Here is a 25,286-nt window from a genome sequence, read left to right as displayed (position 1 = left end):
ATGAACTGGGGACTCCAGTGTGAGGGTGCATAAGCTAAAAAAAAAAAGAAATATTCCAAAAGTTTCCATCATTTGGCAAACCACCCACAGGTATTTGATAACTCTAACCATTCACCTTATATCACAAGGCCTTCCAAGTATGCTCAATGTCTCTGGGCAGCCACAATGTCTCCGGGCAACCTTGCCCAATCATGAAATCCTTGCTCTGCCATGGGATAGTATGGACTTACGAACTGAAATTGCAAGAAGAACAGTAGCTATATATAGCTTACATAATAGAGTTGTTTTCACATTGACGGTATTCAAATTACATTTTTCATTATTGTTACATATCATGATGGGAGAGTATTATTAAAAATGTTACAAGTATGCAAATGCATATGTTTACGGGCATTTAGGTTTTACTGTGTTGTTTTGTTGTAAAGACATGCAAGGCATTCTGGGCCATGTAATGAACAGTGGTCGGCAGCACTCCATAGGGTACGTATTAATATGAATAGGTCTTTCTGTAAACCTAGGGACAATAAACAGCTATCTCTGTTACAAAAACGAGCTGGTAATCGCTCATTGAAGAGGGAACTATGATAAAAAGATTGTTTTCCTAAAAGCATGGAGTTGACGAAAGAATTTAGGAAATGTCACGTTAATGTTAAATAGCCTATGAACGCTAGGTGGCAACGTTGTATTGCATTTCACATCTACAGGGTGAGATCATTAGAATTATGTGAGCTTCACAAGTAAGGAAGGTGCAAATATTATGTAATTTATAATGGGAAATTATTGGAAATGTTATTTCTTGTTTCTAATTGCAAACCACACACATCCATTCGTAATCACACGTACACATTTAATACTGGAAGACTGTCTTTTCGTTTATTTGATGTTGCTTAGCAACGCTAGAACAGAGCTTCAGAGAGACACGTTTTGAGTTCGTGGCCAAGTAGGCTACCTAAAATATCGGTTTCCATGTGTATGTGCTGGATGGTGTGCTTCCTTTATGAAAGTAAGTGTTTTATACAGTTAACGTTACAGACATAATGAGTCATGTTGTAGTGGTCCACATAAATGTGCCCCTTCTATTATTAGAATGCTAAGCGGAGATTTCATTCATTTCTTGTGTGGGTAGAAGCTAGCTAGCTAGGTCATAGGGAGAAGATGTTGCTGTAACGTTATGAGATTTATGTTGCTTAGCGTAATTCCATGGTCATTAGAGTGCATGAAAATGCAATCTACTGTTATCCGATTTCTTCTTATTATTATTCAGTGCTGCTAAGCAAGCCCTCAATGAAGAAGTCACAAAATGTCAAATCCCTGCCCCAGACCTTAAACCTATATTGAACTCTTACATCTCAGATAAGTGGCAATCTGAATGGGATTAATGTACCAACAACAAGCAAGGAATGTGAATTTTGGCACATTTTCATGATCCACTGGGTCGTTATGGGCCACACAAAATACGGTGTTGCTAAAATTACTCCTATTGTGGCTATTAGAGACATGCGTTCATGAGTATCCAGCTACAATCAATGAGTTAAGTAAAATACATTCACACACAAAAAAAACCCATCATTAATGTTGTGGACATTCCTTTATTCTGAGATACATCAATAGGCTCTCAAAACAATCCCAAACAGACATAAGGTCTTTATAGAGCAATTCCATATAGATTATTTGTCAAATAAACCAGTAAAACAGAATTAGGGGATGGAATATATAACATTCACACTCATAGCTCATATTTCTAAAATAAATCAGTGAAAAAGTATCCTGACAAACAAGCAGCATTTTAATGCCTTAGTCATATTTCATAATTTCAAAATTTTCTCTAGGTTACCTGATAGCCCAGTTTGAGAGGTGCAAGACGCGTGACATTATTTATTTTTGCAGCCAATCACTGCTGTTGTTTTATTTTATTGATTTGATTTTAGTCATAGAAGCTAAATTCGAAGGCAGGCCACAGGTAAAAGCCAACGAACCGCATTCACCCCGCAAGGCAATAGTTGAATAGAGCATTTGAGGTATTGCCACTGCTCCAACACTGAAAGGCACTGTTAGAATGCTTGGATCAAGCCAGGTTCAGCATAGCGTATGTCACTGTCTGCTCACGTTGGTGACCGGACCAGGGCAAGCACACTTTCGCAGTTCCCGCCGGAAATGCAGTCTAGTTTTTGCTTATTTTTCCCTAAATTGGGTTGATTTCAAAAGTAAATCACTAAAACCAAATAAAAGTGTTCTCTAAATACATGTTTGAGCATTAAAGAAGCCATACTATAGTTTATTTACGTATTTAATGGGAACATGATTACAGTTAACAGGTAATAAACTCAGAAATTCTAATCAAAACACAACCATATTTTTATTGTTAACATAGTGAGTAGGGGTGTGAATCTCTCATGTAAAAGACGATACGATTCACATCTAGATACATGGGCACGATTCGATACAAGAAAAGATACATGTTCATAAAAAACGATTCACAGGGCTCTACACTAACATGTTTTTCCAGGAGCACTTGTGCGCCCAAGTTAAAAAATTTAGGAGCACAGACAAAAAATTGGGAGCACAGTCAGTTCTGTACTTAACTTACACATAATCTAACATTACACTGCAGCTAACAGTTAAACATGCCAGTGCACTAATTGCGAATATTAAGAATGACTGACAACATTTAGGCTACAGGAAACAGGATTTTAAAGATCAGTGCCTACTTTATTTTCAGTCTGTTCTATTTTCCTACATTTTGTTAATAAAAAATAATAAATACATTGCCATATTTGCATTTAGCCTGTATATCAAGTATCCTGCCAAATGTAGGCTAATTTATTTATTTGTGAATCCACCTGTAGCTAATCCAAATATGCCCATGGTGACCTATCTGACTGCATACTGCCTAATACTACTACTAAAACAGTCCATTTTCTCTTCCACAAAACCCAACATAGTCTAATCAAGGATATATATATATATATTTATACTTTTATACTTATTTTTTATTTGAAATATCTGCATTGATGGGGGCAGTAGCCAAACGTTAGGCCTACTTTCGCACTTAAGCTTGTATTCGGTGTAAACAAACAAGCATGCGTGGAAGCCTGGAGTTGTCAGTAGCGTTCTACCTTTGAATAAAATGGGAGTATTACGGGAAGCTACTTTTGTGCCTGTTCGCTACAGCTATATTTTGCATATTGCAGCCAATACGTCAACTGGGCTAAAAGGCATGTTAGGTTACCTTTCCTTCTCACACTGCATTCTCAGAATCTCATCCTGTTCCTCCTATATCCGATGAATTCGGTGGATAGAAGAACTCATTTCTTCAATCTTTTCATCTTGGCTCGCTAGTCTAACTTTCCGCTTTTTCTGCGCGCTCATGGATTTCATAGAAGCGACTACTATCGAGTCCCAACCTATTTTTTACAGTCTATGGTTCCAATGCGAAACTGCTAACGTTGATGGGAGGTGTAGTTTTATGCTGCATTCGCGACGTGATTCTATGGTTTGCACCAGTACTGTTTCTCGATGTTGCAGTGTATTTTGTAGACAAACATTGACATGGTTAGAAGTCATTCGCACCAGTGCGCCTAGATATTTTTTTGCACTCGCGTCTTGTTTTCTCGATCGATTCGCTCGACGTGCACACATACAAATCGTTTTGCTCCTATTATATCACCTAGCCAGGAGCAAAAGTATCGTCACTCGTAGAAGCAGATTCGAGCACTTGTATCAATTGACTTGTAGTCGTGCAAGAAAATCAAAGCGATCTGTAGAATTTTATTAATGAGAAATTATTTCACAGATGCACAACTTCGGATGCATTAGTTCACATTTGGGTTTACAAATGCACGAATGTTGTGCATGTTCTCAGATTATGAAACACGGATGTGCAAATGTGTTTCGCACCTACTGCGCTGCAACGATTGGAGCAAAAGTGTCGAGTGCGTGACTCTTGAAAGTTGTGACTCACAGGATAGGATTTGTGTACCTGTAAAAAGGATTTGTGAACCCGTAGCCCATATTTTGTGTTAACAAGATATAAAAAAATATGTACAACTTCAACTTTACTGTTACACATTTACGACTTTAGTGTGCACATGCAAAATCTGCAGTTAAATGTGCTCGCCACTTTTGCACCCAATATACCTTCATAAAATCCGTGCCACGTGTAGTTTCAAAACAGAACGTGGGATGAACGCGCTGCTTGCAACGTAAATCAGAGTCTAAGCGAGCAGAAAAGGTTATGAACCGATTTGTAACAAGTAAATCGATATAACGACCGGTTCATTTCAGTTTTATTCCGATACGGGGCTTCACATATCGATGTAGCCGTATCTTACACGTTAAAAACGGATACCGATACGTATCGGTTAATCTTTACACCCCTAATAGTGAGTCACTTGTGGTGTTTAATGCATTTCATCACAATAACAAATTGCACAGATAACCTTCAACTCAGAATATATCCTACAGTACATATGAACTTAGATAGCGGGAATAAGCCTAATGCAGAACTGCATCTACCATCAGCAACAACCGGCAAGTAAAAAACATTTTACTTCTAGTAACACTGGATTTGGTATGTGTGCTTGCCTCCATGCTAGAGCTTGATAATGTGCTCTTCTAATATGCCATTGAGCAGCATCACTTGTTGGTGGTAGAGCCTCCGATCCTCGACATCTAGAAAACAGAGTGGCTCTGTCATAGTGTTGTCACGATACCAAAATTATGACTTCGATACAATACCTGCCATAAATATCTTGATACTCAATACTGAAACAATATCCAAATCCTAAAATATCTGGAAAAAGAAAGGAAGCAGGCCTCCTCCAAGTGTATTGAGTCATTTGTGTTGAATTTGGTGCACTTTTGGTCAATTCTGGGTTGACCAAAGGAGAGGAGTTCTAAACTTCCTACATCATTATTATTTTTGTAGTCAGTAAAATAGTAGTTTGTGTGTGATTAAGTCCTTTATTGTTTGTTATAGCTCATTTATATTGTGTGATGTTTTGGCAATAAATTACCTTTAAATAGCCAAAGTAGGCTAGATCAAGGTCAGTGTTCAAATTACTGCATACCAATCACTTAATGCTATGCAGAAAAGCCAAATCTTTAGGTCATCTGATGTAGGATACCCTAGGCCTTCCTGTGTTTATGGGATTTCTTTGACAGTTGCAAAGGGAAAAAAGTAAAGATAGTCTGTTCTGTAGTTCTGTGCTCCCAGTGTTATTTAATAAGTACGTTTCAACCACTCTTTGGGTCTTAGGTCTACACCATTATTACATTACATTACATTACATTTGGCTGACGCATTTTTAACCAAAGCGACTAACAACATGGTAACAGTTAAGTTTTAAAGCAATTTCTCTCAACAATTTTAGGACAATTTAAAAACGGTAGAGTACAGTAAGAATAAGTGCACCAGTGAGTGCTGTTTTTAAACAGTTGAGTGTCAGTTCAAGACGGCTGGTAAGTGCTAGCATCAGCAAGACAAGGAGATGTTCTCTAAAGAGCTGGGTCTTGAGGAGTTTTTTGAAAATGGAGAGGGATGACCCTGCCCTTGTAGGAACTGGCAGTGTGTTCCACCAACGAGGAACAACAGATGAGAAAAGTTTGGATTGGCCTGAGTGTATCTGTTGCAATATCTGTGTGCATTCCTACATTAGGTCTATTTCTTTGATAGTCAACATCATTTGCTACCACATAACAAATACCAATTAACAATACAAATGTTTCTTACAAACTTTCCTGCATACTTCTTAAATGTGCTGCAGTCAGATGGGTGTCCTAAAGACCAAGGCCGTAGTCATGATGTCAACATTGGGGGGGACCAAATCTGTGGTGGGGTCTGAGGGCCACGCAAAAAATATTATTAAAAATCACAAACAAGTTGTTACGACGTTTTTTCCAACTTGTGTGCGGTCGCCACATTTGATTCCTACGTTTTGCCTGCATGGATGCGCGATCGAGTGCGCATCTAAATAATATGCAAGATGTAACAACCATTTCTAAGAGGCCTATAAACAGGGTAATTCCAGGCATTAGTACTAACATATGAATGCATTATTTATGTTGTAAGACATGTGAAAGAAATGAATGACACATGCTTGCACAAATTCATAATTTAAAATAAAACTTTTCACTTTCGCTATCATTGCGAGAATAGATAGATAGATAGATTACTTTATTCATCCCCACAGGGAAATTATGGTGTTACAGCAGCAATTAATAATATAAACATATATCACACATAAAAATACATACAAGTTAAAAAAAAAAAAAATACAATTGGATATAGTCTCTGTTAAAGAGGTTGTAAACTGCATTGACTCTCAGCATAAGATTTTCTCTCACGTCACAAAGGGGAGTAAATAGTTATGGCAGTGGGCAGGAATGATTTTCTATAATGCTCCTTGCTACAGCGAAGTTAGAGCAACCTCCAGCTGAAAACACTCTGTTGTTTGACCAGTAGTACATTCAGTGGATGTGAGGTGTTGTCCATAATGTTAAGGAGCTTTTGCAACATCCTTCTCTCAACAACTAACTCTAACTTCCAATTACAGAGCCAGCTCTTTTAATCAACTTGTTGAGTTTTTTGGTGTATTTTGCCCTGATACTGGTACCCCAACAGATGGCTGCAAAGAAAATGGTACTAGAAACAGCAGACTGGTAAAACATGTTCAACATCCTGCTGCACACATTAAAATACCTAAGCTTCCTCAAGAAGTAGTCTGCTCTGTCCCTTTACAATATGGAAAATGTTTCAAAGTTCCCTTTAAGTCTGATCGGCTCCAAAAATGTATGGGATTTCCTTAGCCTGTGCTACACCTTTCCAACAAGTTTTGTGAGAATTGTGAGCTTTTGCGATATTGTTGCCAGCCCTACCTCACCGCAGTAGGGTCAGAGAGGGTTAAAGCGGAGTACAGTAATCAAGGATCTTTGGTAGGGTGCAGCAAATGGAAGCTTTTGATAGCGCACGCCACTAACGAAAACGGAAAACCACCAGGTTAAACCACTCAGGGGTGTAGGCTACTCTGGAACCATCACTAGGTCACTAATTTGTGCGTTATTTATGTTTGATTACATTTCAGATGGTGGTGGTTGTTGGTTTCCTGTAGAGTTTTTTTTCTTTATTTATTTTTCTATGTCTGTATATTGGGGGGGACATTTTGGTCATATTTGAATATTGGGGGGGACACGTCCCCCTCAATGTCTATGGTGACTACGGCCCTGCTAGACATAACTAGATCTTGAGCATCTATTACCAGTGTTGAATGAGCAGTTTTTGCAGTGATCACTACTGGACATTCCACATTGCTAGACAGCACTTGAGTGAGGATAGACTTATTTCCACTTCACAAATAACCATCGCTATCTGCAATAGCTACAGTACAGGGACATTAATCAGTTCATAGCTGAGGATTTGTCTTAGGTCCACTTCCCTTTCAGAATCATATGCAGTAATGATGCACTGGAGAATGTTTCTTTTTGTTGCACTATAAAGGATATCTTGTCTAATTTTTTTGCAAATAATGCAATCTCCATAGCACTCTTCAGCAACCCTCAAATATGCACACTCTTCCATTTTTTTGCATGGCTGGAATTTGAATAATAGGAAAGAGCACCATTGAGATGTTTTAACTAGGCAAGCACAGTCGCCTTTACAGTAAAATAAAATACAGTGTAAATCCTCTGTAGAACTGACAACTCTTCATAATAGTTAGTGACTAAGTACTTTCTACAGAAAAATGAGCAGTCACCTACTATTCTATCAATTTATTATCAAGGAATCTATTTTGCTTCTAAACGTCATACTGAATTTTAGCTATTATTTCAATTTATATTTTTATTTTAGCTTATTTTCATTTGCTACTTGAGTTGGGGTAATTCCTGTCCTGTCCTACAACATGTCTGATACATAAAGAGTATATTAATGCCTTATTTTTTGCAATTCCTATGATATCTGATGGCAAAACCAAAAAGTATGTGAATTATGCTAATTATGCTAATTAGCAAGCTTAAAACTCAAAATTGAGCTTGGTAAACAAAATATTTGAATTCAGCACCCTCAAATTGTGTGAAATAGCCCCTTTACCGACTTTTCCTCAAATTTGCCAACAGGACTTTTTCTGAACGTTTGTTAGCTATCTGCTCTCCCTCTTTCATAAGCGGCCACAGCAATGAAGAGGAATGACTGATAATGACTGACTCTTCTTTATTATTGTGTTACATGTCCAAATGTAAAGCTCTTTGAGCTGCATTCTGTGTATGAAAGGTGCTACACAAATAAAGCGTATTATTATTATTATTATTATTATTATTATTATTAGAAATCAACGAAGCTTTAATCACCCGACTCTTCCAACAAGCATAAACTCAGAGCTTTCCTTGTTTTCCAAACACTAGAGTAAAAACCATAGTAATGAATGCCCCCATGTGGTTAATAAGTAGAACTGCAGGGACATATGTAATATACAGTATTATAGAGGACATACTATTTGTGAGCGAGTGATAACACATGCCCCCACCCCAAACCTACTTGTCACACACATTGAGAAGATGTAAATGAATATAATTGCATGGATAAGTCATAATGCTGCTGGCACAGGAGGTCAAAAAACATTTTCTAATGCGCGCACACACACACACACACACACACACAGAGTGCAGAGAGAGAGGGAGTCTTCGTTGTCATTTGTGTGTACCACCACATGACATCTTAAATTTCAGTTCAATTCAATGTTATTTTCCATGTTTGAGTGTGTTTGTATGCATTTACAGGCATAACTACAGAACATTACAGATGAAATATTGGGCCGCCTTTGAATCTGAATTAGACATGTCAGGCTTTTGGACCAGGGTTACTAGGGATGACCAGCCTGAATCAGTCTCTATCTATACAAATGCAAGTCTGAGGCAGGTACGTCTGCATCTAAGAGGATTAGGTAAGATTTACAAATCAGCCCTAGTGTGCATAGCAACAGGCTAACTCTCACTAACATGTCAGGGAGGGCTTCCACACAGCGTATGGCCTTTTGCTCTGCGCATGGAGTACTAGAAGATTACTGACTGAGCCGACTCGTGTTAGAGGTACATGTCAGCTTTGTGAATTTAGTTGTATTGTCTTCAAATATACAGTCTTTTTTAATGTATGCGTAGTAAGCAGCAGGTTGGTATGAGCTCTGTGAATGAAAAAAGGCTTAAGGGAAGAACGACACAAATAGATACAGGAAACAGCTCTCTGTGCTGTCTGCACATTCTCTGGCATCGGCTCTATACTCCTGCATTTGTCAGTATTTTTAGAATGGGTGCCCTGAATTAGAGGCTAACAGTTTGGTGGTTACCTTGGGTAATTCTTTATTGGATTCCGAAGCCTCTTGTTATTGTCATTTAAATAATGGTCTGTTTGTTTATTTGTTTGTTTGTTTGTTTTTTCAACAGCTGTAAAACCTAGAGCTGCTGCCATGCATTGGTGAACATGCCTCAGAATGGTGACATACGTCCTGTGGTCAGCACTGGTATGGACATTCAAAGGGTTACTGTTCACCTGGAGGTTTTTCTGGGTAAGTGCAGTCTACAGTTGAAATTGAGATTGGGTCTGGACAAGCTTCATTCATCTCCCATTTCCAAGGATCAACGGACGCCGTTCAAAATGCTTATGGACACAATTGGATAGACCTAAAACCAATCAGAGCAATGAAGGAGATAACATATGCAGAGCAACAGGAAAAAAACATCTCAACAAACGAGCGTTTTTCAAAAACTACTTCGATGTCATCATGTTAAGCTCACCTCAACGGTTGTGATTGGTGCCGGGGTTTTAGAAACATTGGAAATGGGAGTGAATGGCCTCTTTGCCAGATAGACCTGTAGAGCTAATTCAAATTTGCCAAAGGTTTGTCTGGGTTCTCCCAGTCTACACGTAGCCTACTATGCATACCAACCACATTAAAACTCCAGAGTGCTGTACACTTTGAGAAACTGGTACCATTGAAATAGTTACACAGAGGATGGTGCACTGTACTGACAGCATGTCAAATGGATGTTTGAAAGGGGCAAACAACAAAAAAAGGAGACATATACACATACACACATCCAAAAAGCTACAATGTCTCAAGTATGATGAAACGGTTTTCATCATTCATGGAGACAAACGTAACAAGACGTCTGCTGAAACAAACAGGAAACTAATATGCTTGAAATTGTTTCTCTTTATACAAAACATGGTTAACTGAAAATAATGTCACCTGACCTGAGGTGTTGATAGTTCAGACGTAGAGGGGGAGTCCAGGTGATCTCCCCCGAAGAAAAATGTTAGAAATTCTAGCTTATTCTGCATATTATGACAAAGTGGATTCATCATAGTTTTTAATGATCTTTTACCTTGCTTTGGTGAAATAGTCAGCAACAGGATATCTCTGTTATTAATACTCTCACCCATAATATGACGTGGAGGGTATTGTCATTTGTTCTGTACGTTTGTCTATCAATCTAAACAATGTAATCAATCAGGTTGCATAACTTCTACTACGCATCCAGTTCACTTTAGACAAGGCAGGAGGGCCACCATGTCTCAATTCTCTAACCTGATCATTTGGATACGAATCATGATCTGGATTTTGAAATTCGGTTTCACTTTCATTGTGTTTTCATAGAAATGTGAAGCTGTAGCCCTGAACACCCTTGCCTAATGCACTGTAAAGTCAAAACAGGGAGAGTACAGATGAGATTACATCAAAATGCTAACTAGATATTAGCCTAGCTATCTGCCCCTTGCAAAAACATATTACAATTTGGGAGACTCTTTCCTAGAGAGTATGTGGTAAAGAGGCTGTAGGGCACTACAGCTAATTTTCACTGGGATTTTTTTCTTTCCATTGCAAGGGCACTTCATAGTGCTTTTTTAACGTCTAAGAAGGCACATCAGGATTTTTCATCAGAATATCTGGAGTTTATCCCTTTCTAAGAGCACTTATCACATATTTTTCCACTGAAGGAGGAGCACCTTCTTTGGCATGCTTTTACATTAACATTTATTAATTTAGCAAACGCTTTTAGCTCCAAAGCGACTTGTCAGTTGTATTACAAGGGCCCTTATCCCCTGAGTAACTTGGCGTGTCTTGCTCAGGGACACAACGGTGGAAGCTGGGTATTGAACCCACAACTTTTCAGGCTACTGCATGCTAGCCCAGCTCCTTAGCCACTACGCTACCACCACCCACGACTTTCTGCTTTCTCACCCACAGTACACCTTACAGCACCGCATTCCACTGCCTTCTGTACTAGAGAGGGTGCCCTGAAATGTAGGGGTGGCATAGAGGGCACTCCATATATAATGACACTCTTTTCCAATCGAAGGGCACAGGAGGGTCAACTATAGATTATGTTAAGGGGCACCTCATAGGGCATTGCATCACATTTTCACCATTAGAAGGGTACTCTAATGGTGACACGTTAAATTTTCTTACTCTAGAGGCAATCCTCACAGCTTATTCCATATTAAGCGGAACTAGGGAACTGTAACACTTTGAAGGCCAGCCAATAGGACACTTTTGAGGGTACTTTAGCAACTTGGCTTTTTGGTTGAAATATCAGGACATTTTCACCAAGATTGTGGACTGAACATTTTTGGTGAAGAAATAAAAAAAAAGCATTTCAGAATGAATTTAAAGGAATCATTTGATTGGTTGATTGATTTCCGATCACTACAGCGGATTATTTATTTCTTCTCACTTCACAAATAGTACAATATCATGATGTCATATGCCCTAGCATGCCCAGATGTTTGCATGTAAGTGCACTGAAGGAGAAAATAGTTTCAACTAAGATGCATATCAAGTTCACGACTTACAGCACATTCTATGTAACGTACATATTACATATCTTAGCATTCTAAAACTTTGTAAGGTCTGTTGAGTCCCATGGCCTATTCCTTTATTTTATGTTTTCTCTGCAGGTCAGTCCATACCATGCAATAAAAACCTATCCAAGGGGACCATATGGATCAGGTGCACAACTTTATTGTTATATTGAGAAACAAAACTTAATTTCATTAGCATTAGCTAATAAAACATGCCGTTGAAACACAGGAGTAAATATGGCAGATAGTGGACATTTTATACCTTTGGAGATATAATAATTAATCCAAAAATCTTGAATTTCCCCTGGGGATCAATACAGTATCTATCTATCTATCTATCTATCTATCTATCTATCTAAATCAGCTGTCTCTATTTGGTAAATCCATGTACAATATTAACATTGTCTGCACTATATTCATGATTGATTTCGGGTTATTTCAATTCACAAAAGTATATTCCTTTGTGAAAACAAAGTTTGGAACAACATATTTGGCCTCTGTTTACATTTCTATGAAGGTCCATTTTGTTTTGATTAGCTCTTGCTTCTTCCCAGAGGAAAAACACTGTATAAATGTTAGTGAGAAAACTGATATGCAGTTTAGTGTATGATGAATGTAATGAACCAAACCCTTCCGTCCAGCAGATGTCAGTGTTTGTATAATTTCAGTCTATCTGCCACTCCCAACAGTAACCACAGTTTACGCCTGAGCCCTATGGCCAGGTTAACAGTCCCTCTAGTTAATTCAAAGGTTATTATGGTGATAATCATGACATTCATGGTCATTTTGATGATTTTGTATATTAATGAATACCTGCATGCATTCTTTAGGCCGTGGTGATGCCAGTAGGCTTAAGCACAAGCTTCCCCTCCACAAAAGGCTGTCAGCTGCTGAGGACGATATCCAGACTCTGAAGAACCAGCTCAACAGCCAGAGGGAATTATGGGAGAAGAGATTCTACAAACTGCAGAAGAGGCAGCAGGATCTACGGAACCAGGTCTCTCTTTCTTTCTTTCTTTCTTTTTATTGAACTCACTCACTCTCTCTTTCTCTCAGTCTCACTCTCTTCATTCCTGTATCTCATTCCCCATCCTGATTGTTTACCCCCTTTGATTTCTCTGTTTAGTGAGGAAAGAGGGAGTTCTTATATCTGTAGGCTTGAAAATCTAAATCAAATGTTCAGCGAACATCAAAGGTTCAGCGAGCTGATGGTATGTTATATCTGATAATATGTTATATGACGAATTGTTCCTTTTTTCTTTAGTTGACCTCTGAGGCTTGGCTGAGAAGTGGCATCTACCTAAAGCAGGAGGGGATGCAGGTTCCCCGAGAACTGCTGTTCGAGGCTGTGTTGGAGAATGGACCACAAGGCCAGTTTGATGAACGGGATCCAGACTTTCCAAGTAAATCCGTCAAGACACCTCAAATCACCTATCCTTCAACCCCATTATACAGTATGCCACACCTGGGCATTCTCCAAATGTCACAAAAACCCAACAGTGATATGTAGTGTTTAGCTATACATTGGCGTGACCAGTGACGGACTGGGATTAAAAAACGGCCCTGGCATTTTCACCAACCAGCGGCCCACACGGGGACGCGCATGCACGCGCGTGCATGTGTCCGCAACACACAGATATAACTTCACATGCACGGACATAACACGTTTGTAGCCCCATTGGTGATGAACTCTAACTTTAATATGCATAAAGACTGAACCAAGAACATGGATATATCAATGCACAACTCCAAAATGAATGCAATATGAAATATGAAAATGAAAAAAGAATAGCCTAGAATACATGGATTTCTATGCAACGTCACGAAAACATGCGTGCGCAAGAGGCAGAAAGCACCATAGAACAGCATAGAGCAGTGCTCTCCATGAAAAGAACAAAATGAGTTTTTGTGCTGAAAACTGCACCAATTCGAAATCACGATGGTTAGAGAATGTTCAATATGTTTAATATCCCTAAAGGAATGCATGTCTTCGCCAAAAATGACAAAATATGATGTTAATGCAAATGAACGGCAAACTCTGAAATCATAGCCTGAAATGAGATGTTATTATCATTGAGACAACAGGGGACCAGGGGTATATAAAAAATTCCGATTGTAGCTTACAGCAGGCGACTATTTAAGTCAAGTTTATAACACTGTGGCACCAAGCGTCTTCTGCCCCACGGCTGCGCGCAAATGTAGTTTTGTTGGTAAACGGGAAACCCATCAGAGCAGCCGCTCCACAAACGTGTCTTAATTAACGTCATGCAGTGAAAAAGGTGCGAAGGAGCTTGCTCTTCTCCACAACCCTGTCTATTACGTCATCAGCATCCAAGTTCATTATAGGACCTCTTTCTCTGTCGCCATCAGCATAAAGGCCTCCAAATTATCCTGTGACAATCGTGCCCTTACGCGATTCTTGATGAATTTAAGAGTGCATGCCACTTGAGTACATGACAGTGTTAGAATTAATTTGCTAACCATATATAGTTGTAGGCACAGGTAAAGAGGTTTAACTGCTGGAGAAGGAAATAGCAACAGATTGCACAGTTCTTGCAGGTAGCACATTTCTTGTTCACCAGTCACCAGGTTTATTTCTGTATCTTCCTATATCTCCGCGGCATCATCAAAGTCCGACGTTTTGACTGTAGGCCTATACTCGTTTAGAGGAGACTTTTTCAGGCTGTCCCAGTGCATGGCGAGATGTGTCAATTCCGACTGTAGATTTTCAACCGTAGCACCTTCACTAAATTTAAGCAGACATTCTCTTATGTTTCGAAGTGCATTTGGGGGCAGTTTATTAGCTTTTATAAGGGGACAATTCCAAGGATCAAGGCATGCTAGATCGGCAATTCCCCGTGCTGAAGGAAGTAGACGCAATTGGTTTTGAAATTCCCAGAAGTCATTGCTTCATGTAGCCTAACTTTTGTAAACCAATAATAAAACTAGATGTACCGCAGAGCGGTACAAAATATGACCGCCGCCCAGTCCAGCACATTTTTTCCACAAAAATAAATCACGCTGAAAGGCCTATATGATTCTAACTGTCTCACAAAATTGCATTATCCACACTCAATTCTCACTGATATCTGCTAGACAACAAGTACCAAAACATGATTAGTTCATAGATTTCACATGTAAAATTAATTTTATACAACCCCACCTCCATCTTGCCTGTTCATAATTCTGAGAAATTCTTGCATTATCCACACTCAATTCTCACTGATATCTGCTAGACAACAAGTACCAAAACATGATTAGTTCATAGATTTCACATGTAAAATTAATTTTATACAACCCCACCTCCATCTTGCCTGTTCATAATTCTGAGAAATTCTTGAATTGTGTGCATGTACATGTTTATGTTATGCGTGTGTGTGTGTGTGTGTGTGTGTGTGTGTGCGTGCTTGTGTGTGTGCCTGCGTATGTGCCTGTGCATGCAAGCGTACATACTGTATGTCTACTGTGTGAGTATGTGTCATACGTATGATTACTGTGAATGTATGTGTGTGTGTGTGTGTGTGTGTATCTGTTTGTGCACATGTGTGCACATGAAATGGGTTAACATGACCCCTGGAGGCAAACATACGGAAAAAAATGGTCATCCTAGGCCCTACAGTTCTCAAGATATTCACAGAGAACTGTGTCTGCCCTACCCTTCTTTCGGGGGGTCCAGTCCAGCGGGGGGGCTACAGATCAAAACGAAAAATTACGGTTCCATGCTATCCATGTGGGGGTACATGCCCACCAAGTTTTGTGTACCCCGGTCTTTCAGTGTCCCGGGAATCCTTGTTGGTGTACGTCACTAAATGTACACATAAATTATTTTATTGTAAGGCCCCCCATGAACGAAAGTACACAAAACTTGGCATGCATTCGGAAGGTGTCATAATGATCCTACACTTTTAATTTCGTGCAGTTTTGACCTTGTCAGCCAGAGATATTGTGATGAAAACACCTCCTTTTTTGCTTTTTCATTTTTAACTAGGTGGCGCTATACATAAAATAAGTGGTAATGGGATGGGTTGACATGCCCCCTTAAGACCAACATACATAAAAAAGTGGACCTCCTAGGCCCTACGGTTATCGAGATATTCACAGAAAACTGTCTCCGGCCACCTACAGGCCAGTTGGTGTATAGTAACATAAATTAATTTATTGTGTGGCCCCCCATGAACGGAATTCCATGAAACTTGGCGTGCATACAGAGGGTGTCATAATGATCCTACACTTCCAATTTTGTACAGTTTTGACTTTGTTAGGTCACAGATACCTTCAATTACAACACCTCATTTTTACTTTTTTGTGTTTAACTAGGTGGCGCTATACATGAAATGAGTGGTTATGGAATGGGTTGACATGGCCCCTTGAGATCAACATACAAAAAAAAAATGGTCCTCCTAAACCCTACGGTTTTCGAGATATTCATAGAAAACTGTGTCTGCCCTACCCTCCTTTCGGGGGGTCCAGTCCAGCGGGGGGGCTACAGATCAAAACGAAAAACGATGGTTCCATGCTATCCATGTGGGGTTACATGCCCACCAAGTTTCGTGTACCCCGGTCTTTCAGTGTCCCGGGAATCATTGACAGAAATTTGGGCATGCGAAAAAAGAAAAAAAAAAAAGAAAAATCTGACTAAACCTAGTCAGATTTCGCTGCGCGGCGGTCATAATAAAAGATACAGGCATCATATTTATTGTATTCCATGCCAGACCGTCCAGTCAGTCACTGGGCGTGACTAAAACCCAACATAAAAGGTTACATAGGAGCGGTTTCAATGTACTTTTGTTTGAGACTGTCCTATGTTGTCACTGTCTTTTGTTCTTCTAGGGACCACACTCAGGAGACACGAGATGATGGAATTTAGGGCTGAACAGAACAGTCAGATGTCCTCATCAGCATGTGACTCCAGACCACCTTCAGCTTTGTCTGTAAACACAAACACCAGGTAACACATTCATATTTTCAGACATATGGCAGTATAATATATAGATGCGTATTGTAACACCGTGTTCCTGGGCCCAATAAGGTCTGTAGAAACTGATGCTGCAATTATGCCATTCATTATACCGGTAATCACTAGTTTTGCCATGCATTGTTAGAAAGTGCGCTTAAGTCTTGCTGTGGAGCAAGCGGCAGCACCGTACCACATTTGGGTCTCAGTGCCCATAGGATCCCAGGTTCGATTCCAACCTGCGATCATGTCCCGATCCCACCCCATCTCTTCCTATCTCTCTCCATTGTCCTATTGATATAAAGGAAGAAATCCCCCCTAAAAAGTATATATACTATATATACTATAGTCTTTAACCTTTAGACTTAATTGTCTGAGGTGTCAACTTCAATGATCTATGAATATCAGGGTGGCAGGTTTATTTTGCACAACCTAGCAAACCAGAAGCTTGCCTTGCAGCAGACTATCTTTGCTTTGTGAATTGCCCTGTTATCTGTCCAGCTATCTCCACAGTGGCACGTTTCAGTAGCGCACCCCCACTCCGATCTTGTCCCCCTGCAGTGTCTCTTCCTGGAGAAGTGGGTCTGGCCCCCACCGGGTCTTTGTGCCACATTCCCCCATGGACCTGCAGGTTGGCCACCGTGTCCGGGTTCTGTTGCCCTCGGGTCGGATCAGCACCGGCACCCTGCGCTACCTGGGCCCCGTGGATGACGGCTCCCTGGACTACCACCTTGGAGTCGAACTGGAGCGTGCTGACAATGGCTCCCAGACTGGAGTCCACCAGGGACAGCACCACTTTGACTGGTAATACCAACAAACACGTGGGTCCCCACGTTAACTTTAAAAGGCATTATGGAGTGCTAAAAAGGTAACATGCCACAGGCAACAAGGTAACAGCTAGCGATGGGCACGAGACCGCACATGTCGAGACTGAGTCGAGACCGAGTCTTTAAAGGGTCAAGACCGAGTCGAGACCGAGACCGTTGGTTTTTAAATGCAGTCGAGACCGAGTCTTTAAGGATTCGAGACTGCATCGAGACCGACCAAAAAAAAGTAGATTTTTTATGATTTACTTACATTTAACATCACCCAAGTACAGTGTTTGGAATAACGCTGTTTTAAAGAACGGCATTAGGTAACAACCAGGGTAGGAATTTCACGGCGGCCACGACGGCCATGGCCGTCGTAGCCCCTTGCGTTGGCCGTGAGGCCCCTTTGAAAATCAGAGGTTTACAGGCCACGGTGGCCTTGGTGCCCCCTTCTTTCAATATTCTGCTTTGCGTCCTACTAATAGCGATTTTTATTCAGCCTGTGCTAAATAAAATTAATTTAGTCTTTTACGCAGTGGAGAAAGTGACAGCGCAAGAAAGAAAGTGCGTCCAAATTCACCCATTCTTAGTTGAACTACTCGCGAAGTAGCCTATTCATCACACAGACATCACAAGTATCACATGAAAGAGCTTTTTCTCGGCTTTTAAACGATGTTAGCCGATAATTGCTGTGTTGAATGGTTCGCGAGAAAAGTAAATAATATAATTCAATTTAATCATACATTCTACACTGAAGGTTGCGTCCCATGATCTCCCTACCCATTCATCTCAGTGGAATACTTTACGAACCCTTCTTTTAACACATGACAAACCATCATATCAGAATAAACAGGAGACCTTACCGAACACAAAGGTGTAAAGCAGTCCCCTGTACAGTTAGCCGTTCCAGAGTAATCCCGTTTTGAATTTGCAGTGAAGTTCGACATACATGGATGTCTCCAAATTTGGGCTTTAAGTTTTACAATGTGTTTAAGTTGTTCCACATGATTTCATAACGGGCCAAATACAAAATAAATGTTAAAAATATCGCCTAGATATTGGTAAATCAGAGGACAGCTGGCTAAGAGTTTGTGAAAGTAGCCTTAATGATCACAAAATGCTAAGCATGCATCTAGGCTATTTGAGTTTCTTAAAGCTGAGCTGTGCTTAAATTGTTCAATACATGATTTCATAACAGGCCAAATATAAAAATAAATTTTATATATAGCCTAGATATCTGTAAATATTAGATGATCAGATGATTTACAGTTCTATGTTATGTCATGTTTCATGTTTTTGTAATGTTTCATACAGTGATGCAGGTCTACTGCAGTGAATAGGCTAAATACAACTTTGATCATTTTTATAGCCTACTACTGTATAGTTAACTTTGGCCTTGGTGCCCTGACATGTGGCCTTTGTGCCCAACTGAAGGCCAAGTGGCCTTGCCCCCAGAATGGTGAAATTCCAAGCCTGGTAACAACGTTATTTTTTCACTAACTAATTACTTTTCCCAATCGTTACAACGCCGTTAACGTTACTGGACGTTAAATGCGGTGCGTTACTATGCATTGATTGAATAAACTGTGTAATCCGAACGCACCCTGCCTCACAGCTAGTGAGGAGGTGGGTTAATAACGACGTAAGCGATTATGATTGGCTAAGGCAGAGTCATGTTTCATGATAGCCAATCAGAGCCAGTGTTTTTACACACTTGCCAGCACACGTGCCACACACACACATGCAACAGCTAAAATAGAGATTCGATGAAACAGCAGAGGTCAGGAGCAAACCGAAAAGTTGGCATTTTCAAGGTGGAGATATAAGCACTACTTCAAATTCATCAAGGCAAGCAAGAACGTGCATGTAATGTGTAGGCTACATTATGTCCAGAAGCGAAGACTTTGTCGACATCCGTTGTAAGCAACTCTAATTTAATGAAGCATCTCACACACGCATCTAAAGCTAGTGAAGCATCTCACACACACAGCAAAAGCTAGATCTTTCTGCCTCACAACGAAAACCTATGACACAGGCTGAAGTGAACCATAGGTCTGTCGATTTGCAATATCTTGAATTTTCCCTTGGGGATCAATAAAGTATCTATCTATCTATCTATCTATCTATCTAATAAATATCGAAAGTTATGTAGCCTACAAACACCTGTCTGTTCTACTCATTTCAACTGGCTGCTCAAAACTGCTTAAAAAATCCAAATTCTTTGACATATAGCAACTTTTTTTTGTAACAGTAACACAAATAGTTACTTTTCCTGGTAACGAATTACTCTTATCATAGAGTAATTCAATTACTAACTCAGTTACTTTTTGGAACAAGTAGTGAGTAACTATAACTAATTACTTTTTTAAAGTAACGTTCCCAACACTGCCCAAGTATCATATTCAACAGTTAAATTCCCAAAGGGTAGATTGGGGATTGTTGGCTATAGGAGCAGTCTAGCACAGTTTTGTCTACCAAACTTCTTTTCTGAACAATACTTTAAGACTCAGCTGGAGTCAAAAATTTGTATGGCATGATGTCAACATTTCATTAAAGTTGAAGGTGTTGAATTGTGGTTTAATTTAATTTAATAATTGCGGATTGCTCACTCATCTTGTCAAGTCAAGTCAAGTCAAATTTTATTTCTATAGCGCATTTACAGATGGCTGAGCCGCACCAAAGTGCTTCACAATAAAGTGCTGAGTGCAATAAACAAAAGAATGACCTAAGGCAGAAGGAAAAAAATGAAAAGGGCAACATGACAATGACTGAAGGAGTTAAAATAATGTAAAAAAAGAGAGAACATATAAAAAGGTAGCCAGGGGACACTATGCTCTGGCACATAACCAGAGGCACGCATTGGAATGATAGATTATGCCAAAACCGTAGGTCAGGCTACTTCAACCCTTTCCAGAATAACTGCTGTGCCATTTGGACAAAGATTGTCTCTCAAAATCTTTGCACTGTGCAGCATAGCACCATGGGATATAATTTAATACAGTCAATATTATAATTTTTATTAAAATAAGAGTATCTCTAATGGTGGATATTTTAGAATATGCTATGCAATATACACAATTACAAAATAAATGGGGGGGGAAAGGACTCATGGTCTCGCGCTAAAATTACGAGTCCGCCTCCTTCCAATGTAGGTCGAGACCGAGTCAAGACCGAGTAATTTTGATTTCAATTCCAAAACGAGTCCAAGTAAGCTAAAAATGGTCTTGAGACCGGACTTGAGTACTACAACACTAGTAACAGCCATCAGGCTAACATGCAGGCACTGGTAAACACTTACTTGCTTACTGAATATAGAAATTTGAACATACCACAGAATCTAGTGACCTACATAAACATACACTACAACTGGTAACGACTGGAACAACTAGCATTTAAAAATGATGACAGTGTGTAGCCACATTATTATAACTGCTGCGCAGCAAAGCAAAGAATGGGGTGCACGGAACTTGGTGGGCATGTAGCCCCACAAGGATACCACGGAACCATTGTTTTTGTCTTGATCTGTCGGCCCCTCGCCGCACTGGACCCCCGAAAGGAGGGTAGGGTGGACACAGTTTTCTGTGAATATCTCGAAAACCGTAGGAGGACCACATTTTTTTTGGATGTTGATCTCAAGGGGCCATGTCAAATCATCCCATAGCCACTCATTTGATGTATAATGCCACCTAGTTGAAAATGAAAAAGCATTAAGCACTAGGGATTTTGAGCAAGAGAGAGATTTTGCAGATAATCCATGGTGTTTGGCTATTTGTACGAATTGTTTTGAGAAATGCACTTACTGTTTTGCAAATGTCGAGGATGATTAAAGAAATTTACCTAAGCGACTGAGAAAAACTTAGTTGGGTATTAGTAATTATGCAGATCACAGAATATTAATTCTTAAAAAAGATACAAACTTAATATGAGTTCCAAAATATATGAATGTATTGAAACATATGACATGATGCCATCTTTTTAGGAGGTGGCTGTCTTTTTTAGACAGTTCTGCAAGAGGTAAATACTGCTTTGTGAATTACCCCAGCCAAAGCATTTCTTAATTTACTGTAGCTACAAATAAAGTACTTAGATTTTTTGTAATTCTTTACAAAATCCCCCTTTATGCAGAGCAGAGGCAGTGACTGTTCTAATCTATTGAAGTCTATGGCCAGCTCAGAATTTTACCACATATGCTAAGATCTTGGTTCTATATAGGCTAGTTGGGAATGTCAATTGGACATGTTTTCATAATCCTCAAACCCTCTTGACAATTTCAGGTACATTTTGCGCCCATAGACGTGAACTACGACAAACTATCTTGCTCCGCCATTTATAATCTTCGTCTGGCAGGCCCTATGGGCAGGCCAGCGAACCCTTCTTCTTTTTCTGTGAACTTTTATTTTGGCAGTTTGCAAACGGAGTGCATTGCCACCATCTGCTGGACTGAAGTGTGATGGCAAGTGTACCCTATAGCCTCGTTCTGGGTGAACAAGGCGAATAACATGACGACATGCGCGTTTAGGAGGGTTTCAATTGCACAGGAGGGAGGGGGAGGGACTAGGGTCATTCCATGTGAAAACAGCCAATATCGGAGTATCATGTACATGGTACCTCTCAGATTTTGCTGAAAAGCCTTATGTTACCAAACGAAGGAATCTGAAGTTTCAGGTCAATATCTCAAACGGTTTGACCGTGGCGTTCATTTGAATTTCGGGTGCCACGGCCCTAATTGACACATTGGCATTTTTGCCATTTTTGGAAGCCCAAAACTACTGTTCTAATAGTGGTTAAAAATTATGTAAAAGTAAAAAAATTCTGCAGCATTGAAAGTACTGGAAAAGATTGGAACAACTAACAGTAATATTTGTCCTTCTTTATGCTTCTCTAATCCTCTCAAAGGAACTCTGGATCCCATTCATAGTGACCACTGGGTCCTTTTTTACCTGTCTGACCAAGGCCCTGACTGGATTACTCAGTTTGGCTGAGTGGCCAGATCAGATCTAGGAAGACTGTTAGTTGTTCCAAACTTTTCCATTTGAGAATGATTGAGGCTACCATGCTCTTGGGCACTTTCAATGCTGCAGAATTGTTTTTGTATCCTTCCCCAGGTCTGTGTCTTCACACAACCCTGTCTCGCAGGTCTACGGACAATTATCTTGACCTTGTGGCTTGGTTTTTACTCTGACATACACCATCAACTGTGAGACCGTATATAAAGAGATGTCTACCTCTCCTAATAATGGCCAATGAATTAAATTAGGCACAGGTGGACTCTAATCAAGTTGTAAAAGCATCTCAAAGACCATTGATAGAAGTAGGATGCACCAGAGCTCAGTTGCAAGTGTCATAACAAAGGGTATGAATACTTATGTAAATGGAATGTTTCAGACTTTTATTTTTAAACATTTACAAACCACTCCAAACACCTGATTTTTTGTGGAGTGTTAGAGTATTATGTGTAGATTGATGAGAGAACAAATGAACTGAATCCATTTTAAGATGAGCCTGAAACATAACAAAATGTGGAAAACTTGATGATCCTAATGGGATTTATAGTACCAGATAAAGATACATATTTGTTCTTTCTTTTAATGAAATAAAACCTTTGATTATGAAGCTCCATAATATGAATTTTATTCTTCATAATGCAGTGTAGATCAGGGAGAATTTAGTGATGATAAAGCATGAAAATAGTGGAAATAACTTAGTATTATGCTCAGTGATGGCAAACAATTAAATACTGAGATCGTCACGGATTAAACCCTTATCCTCCATGAAAGATACCCACCATCAAACTTTTAAAGAACTAAATAACAAGAATGTTACATAGTGTAAGAACACTACAAATAGAAGGGAGTTTTTCCTTGCCCCTGTCACTCTCCAAATAAAATTAAATAAAAAATTAAATTGAATAGTGTCTAACTATTATCCAAGAAATTGTTGAAGCAGTGACATAATTTTGTCATGGTCCTTTTGGTCAAGTTTGTATTGGCGAGCACTGCGTACATAGATGTCTGGCACACTGACACAACAAATGATATGTTGGAATGGCATCCAACAAGGGATCTGTCTTTGGTCCGATGGCCATGTGAGGATGTTGTTGACACACTTCATGAATTTCACAAAATTGTCACCATGTTCATCTGAACGTACAACAATCGGATTCAGAACACTTGGATACAGAACACCCGGAGGCACTCTCAGTCAGATCAGCCACAAAAATATCCAACCAGGAAAATACATTGCCTGTATCTATGATAATGACTGGTTCATTGGAAACATTGTTGTTGTTAATCTGTTCTCTTTATTTGACTCTCTCTGGCTTCTAACAGCATGCCTGGACACGGCGCTTTCGTGACCTTTCAGAAGTTGCTGATGGCCTGGGAATGAGAAGCAAGAATTCCTTGAATTTCTCCTTGGGGATCAATAAAGTATCTATCTATCTATCTATCTATCTATCTAAGAAGGTGTGTGTATGAGAGAGAGAGAGAGAGAGAGAGAACATAGGAAGGATCAACAGACCCGCACCGCTGACACTATCAACATTATCTAGCAAGGCACTTCAAGAAGGACTGAAACAGTAAGTCACAATAACAAACATCGTCCACACCAATGGGAACAGTGCAAAGCAACCAATTCGTTCAAAAAGTGGTTAAGAAAAACTAACACATTAAACCACAACCACAAACATCAGTCCACACACTACAGGAACAGTAATGGAGCACATAAAGAAAGCTAGTCATGAAAAAATAATCTTACAAGAGAATCAAGAAAGTTGTCATGTCATGTGGGGTATACTATGAATCTCGATTAGTGGGTTAGCGAGGTATATTGCGCTCAAAGCCAGGGTATAGCCTACTGTGACACGAAAGTGGATCTGTTTTAGTGTCTAGAATTTAGCCTAGACTTGGTTTCACAAAAGAGATGGCACATAAGTTACCATGGGGATTTATTCTCTGCACCTAGCCTGGTCCCGACCAGGCTAACAGCCAAGCTAAGTTAATTCTAATGGCAATTGTGTTGTCTTATTGGCTCAGCTAGCTGTCATTTAAATCAGACCTCCGTGCTCATTTTTAAGGAGCTTTATTCCATTTATACTATTTGCTAAATGTATTTGCTCGCAAAACAAAACAGATTGTCTGCCTACTACCATGGTTATTATTTTAATTGCGATAGCCTTATAATTATTAACATAGCCTTTATTAATTATTAACATAGGCCCATAGGTACTCGTTGTTTGCTTCTTTTGTTGATAGACGTTTGATGAATAGCCTACTGTAGTTGATTGGAAGTGGAGGGGCAAGTTTTGGAAGGTATTTTCAACTATAATATTATATCATACTGTGCATCTTTGCAGTGGCAAGCGCTTTCTTAATGACGTTGTGTGCCGAGACAAGGAAACACTCACACGTGAGTTCATACGTAAATTTGCATTCAGTTGGTCTACCACGCCTACTCCTGCTGTTTTACAGAAATAGCCATGATCCCCCATTCCAAAAAGGACAACTTTACTTAATTGTTAGACACATATCTGTGTCCAGATAGGGACAACACAGTTTGTGTTGTTTCCTTTTTTTATGTGTTACACAACATGAGTTGAAAACAACACAACTTGCATAGTTTTTTTTTAACACATTCTCTTGTGTCCAGATAGGGACAACACATTAATTTTAAG

General features: G+C 39.6%; 1 protein-coding gene across 1 annotated transcript; it reads left to right on the top strand.

Moving 5' to 3' along the window:
• The first annotated feature begins 9,440 nt into the window (after positions 1-9,440).
• On the top strand, positions 9,441-24,057 carry LOC143118411 (uncharacterized). Its single transcript, XM_076279469.1, has 7 exons — positions 9,441-9,554; positions 11,948-11,999; positions 12,682-12,848; positions 13,116-13,254; positions 16,682-16,799; positions 17,367-17,609; positions 23,944-24,057. Exons 1-7 carry the CDS (start codon positions 9,480-9,482, stop codon positions 23,999-24,001), a joined length of 852 nt encoding a protein of 283 aa, XP_076135584.1. The 5' UTR covers positions 9,441-9,479; the 3' UTR covers positions 24,002-24,057.
• Positions 24,058-25,286: the final 1,229 nt, after the last annotated feature.

This window comes from Alosa pseudoharengus, unplaced genomic scaffold, assembly GCF_046254945.1.
Source record: "Alosa pseudoharengus isolate Yale_2024_CS ecotype anadromous, Long Island Sound unplaced genomic scaffold, YU_APseudo_1.1 YU_APseudo_1.1_scf_12, whole genome shotgun sequence".
Lineage (NCBI taxonomy): Eukaryota > Metazoa > Chordata > Actinopteri > Clupeiformes > Clupeidae > Alosa > Alosa pseudoharengus.
The sequence above is the reverse complement of the archived record's forward strand: the minus strand, read 5'-3'. Positions and strand labels throughout refer to the sequence as shown.

Coding starts and splice junctions, on each gene's coding strand:
- LOC143118411 (XM_076279469.1), top strand. CDS start 9,480: ATGGTGACATACGTCCTGTGGTCAGCACTGGTATGGACATTCAAAGGG. Junction 12,000..12,681: donor AAGGGGACCATATGGATCAG/GTGCACAACTTT, acceptor TGCATTCTTTAG/GCCGTGGTGATGCCAGTAGG. Junction 12,849..13,115: donor AGCAGGATCTACGGAACCAG/GTCTCTCTTTCT, acceptor TTTTTTCTTTAG/TTGACCTCTGAGGCTTGGCT.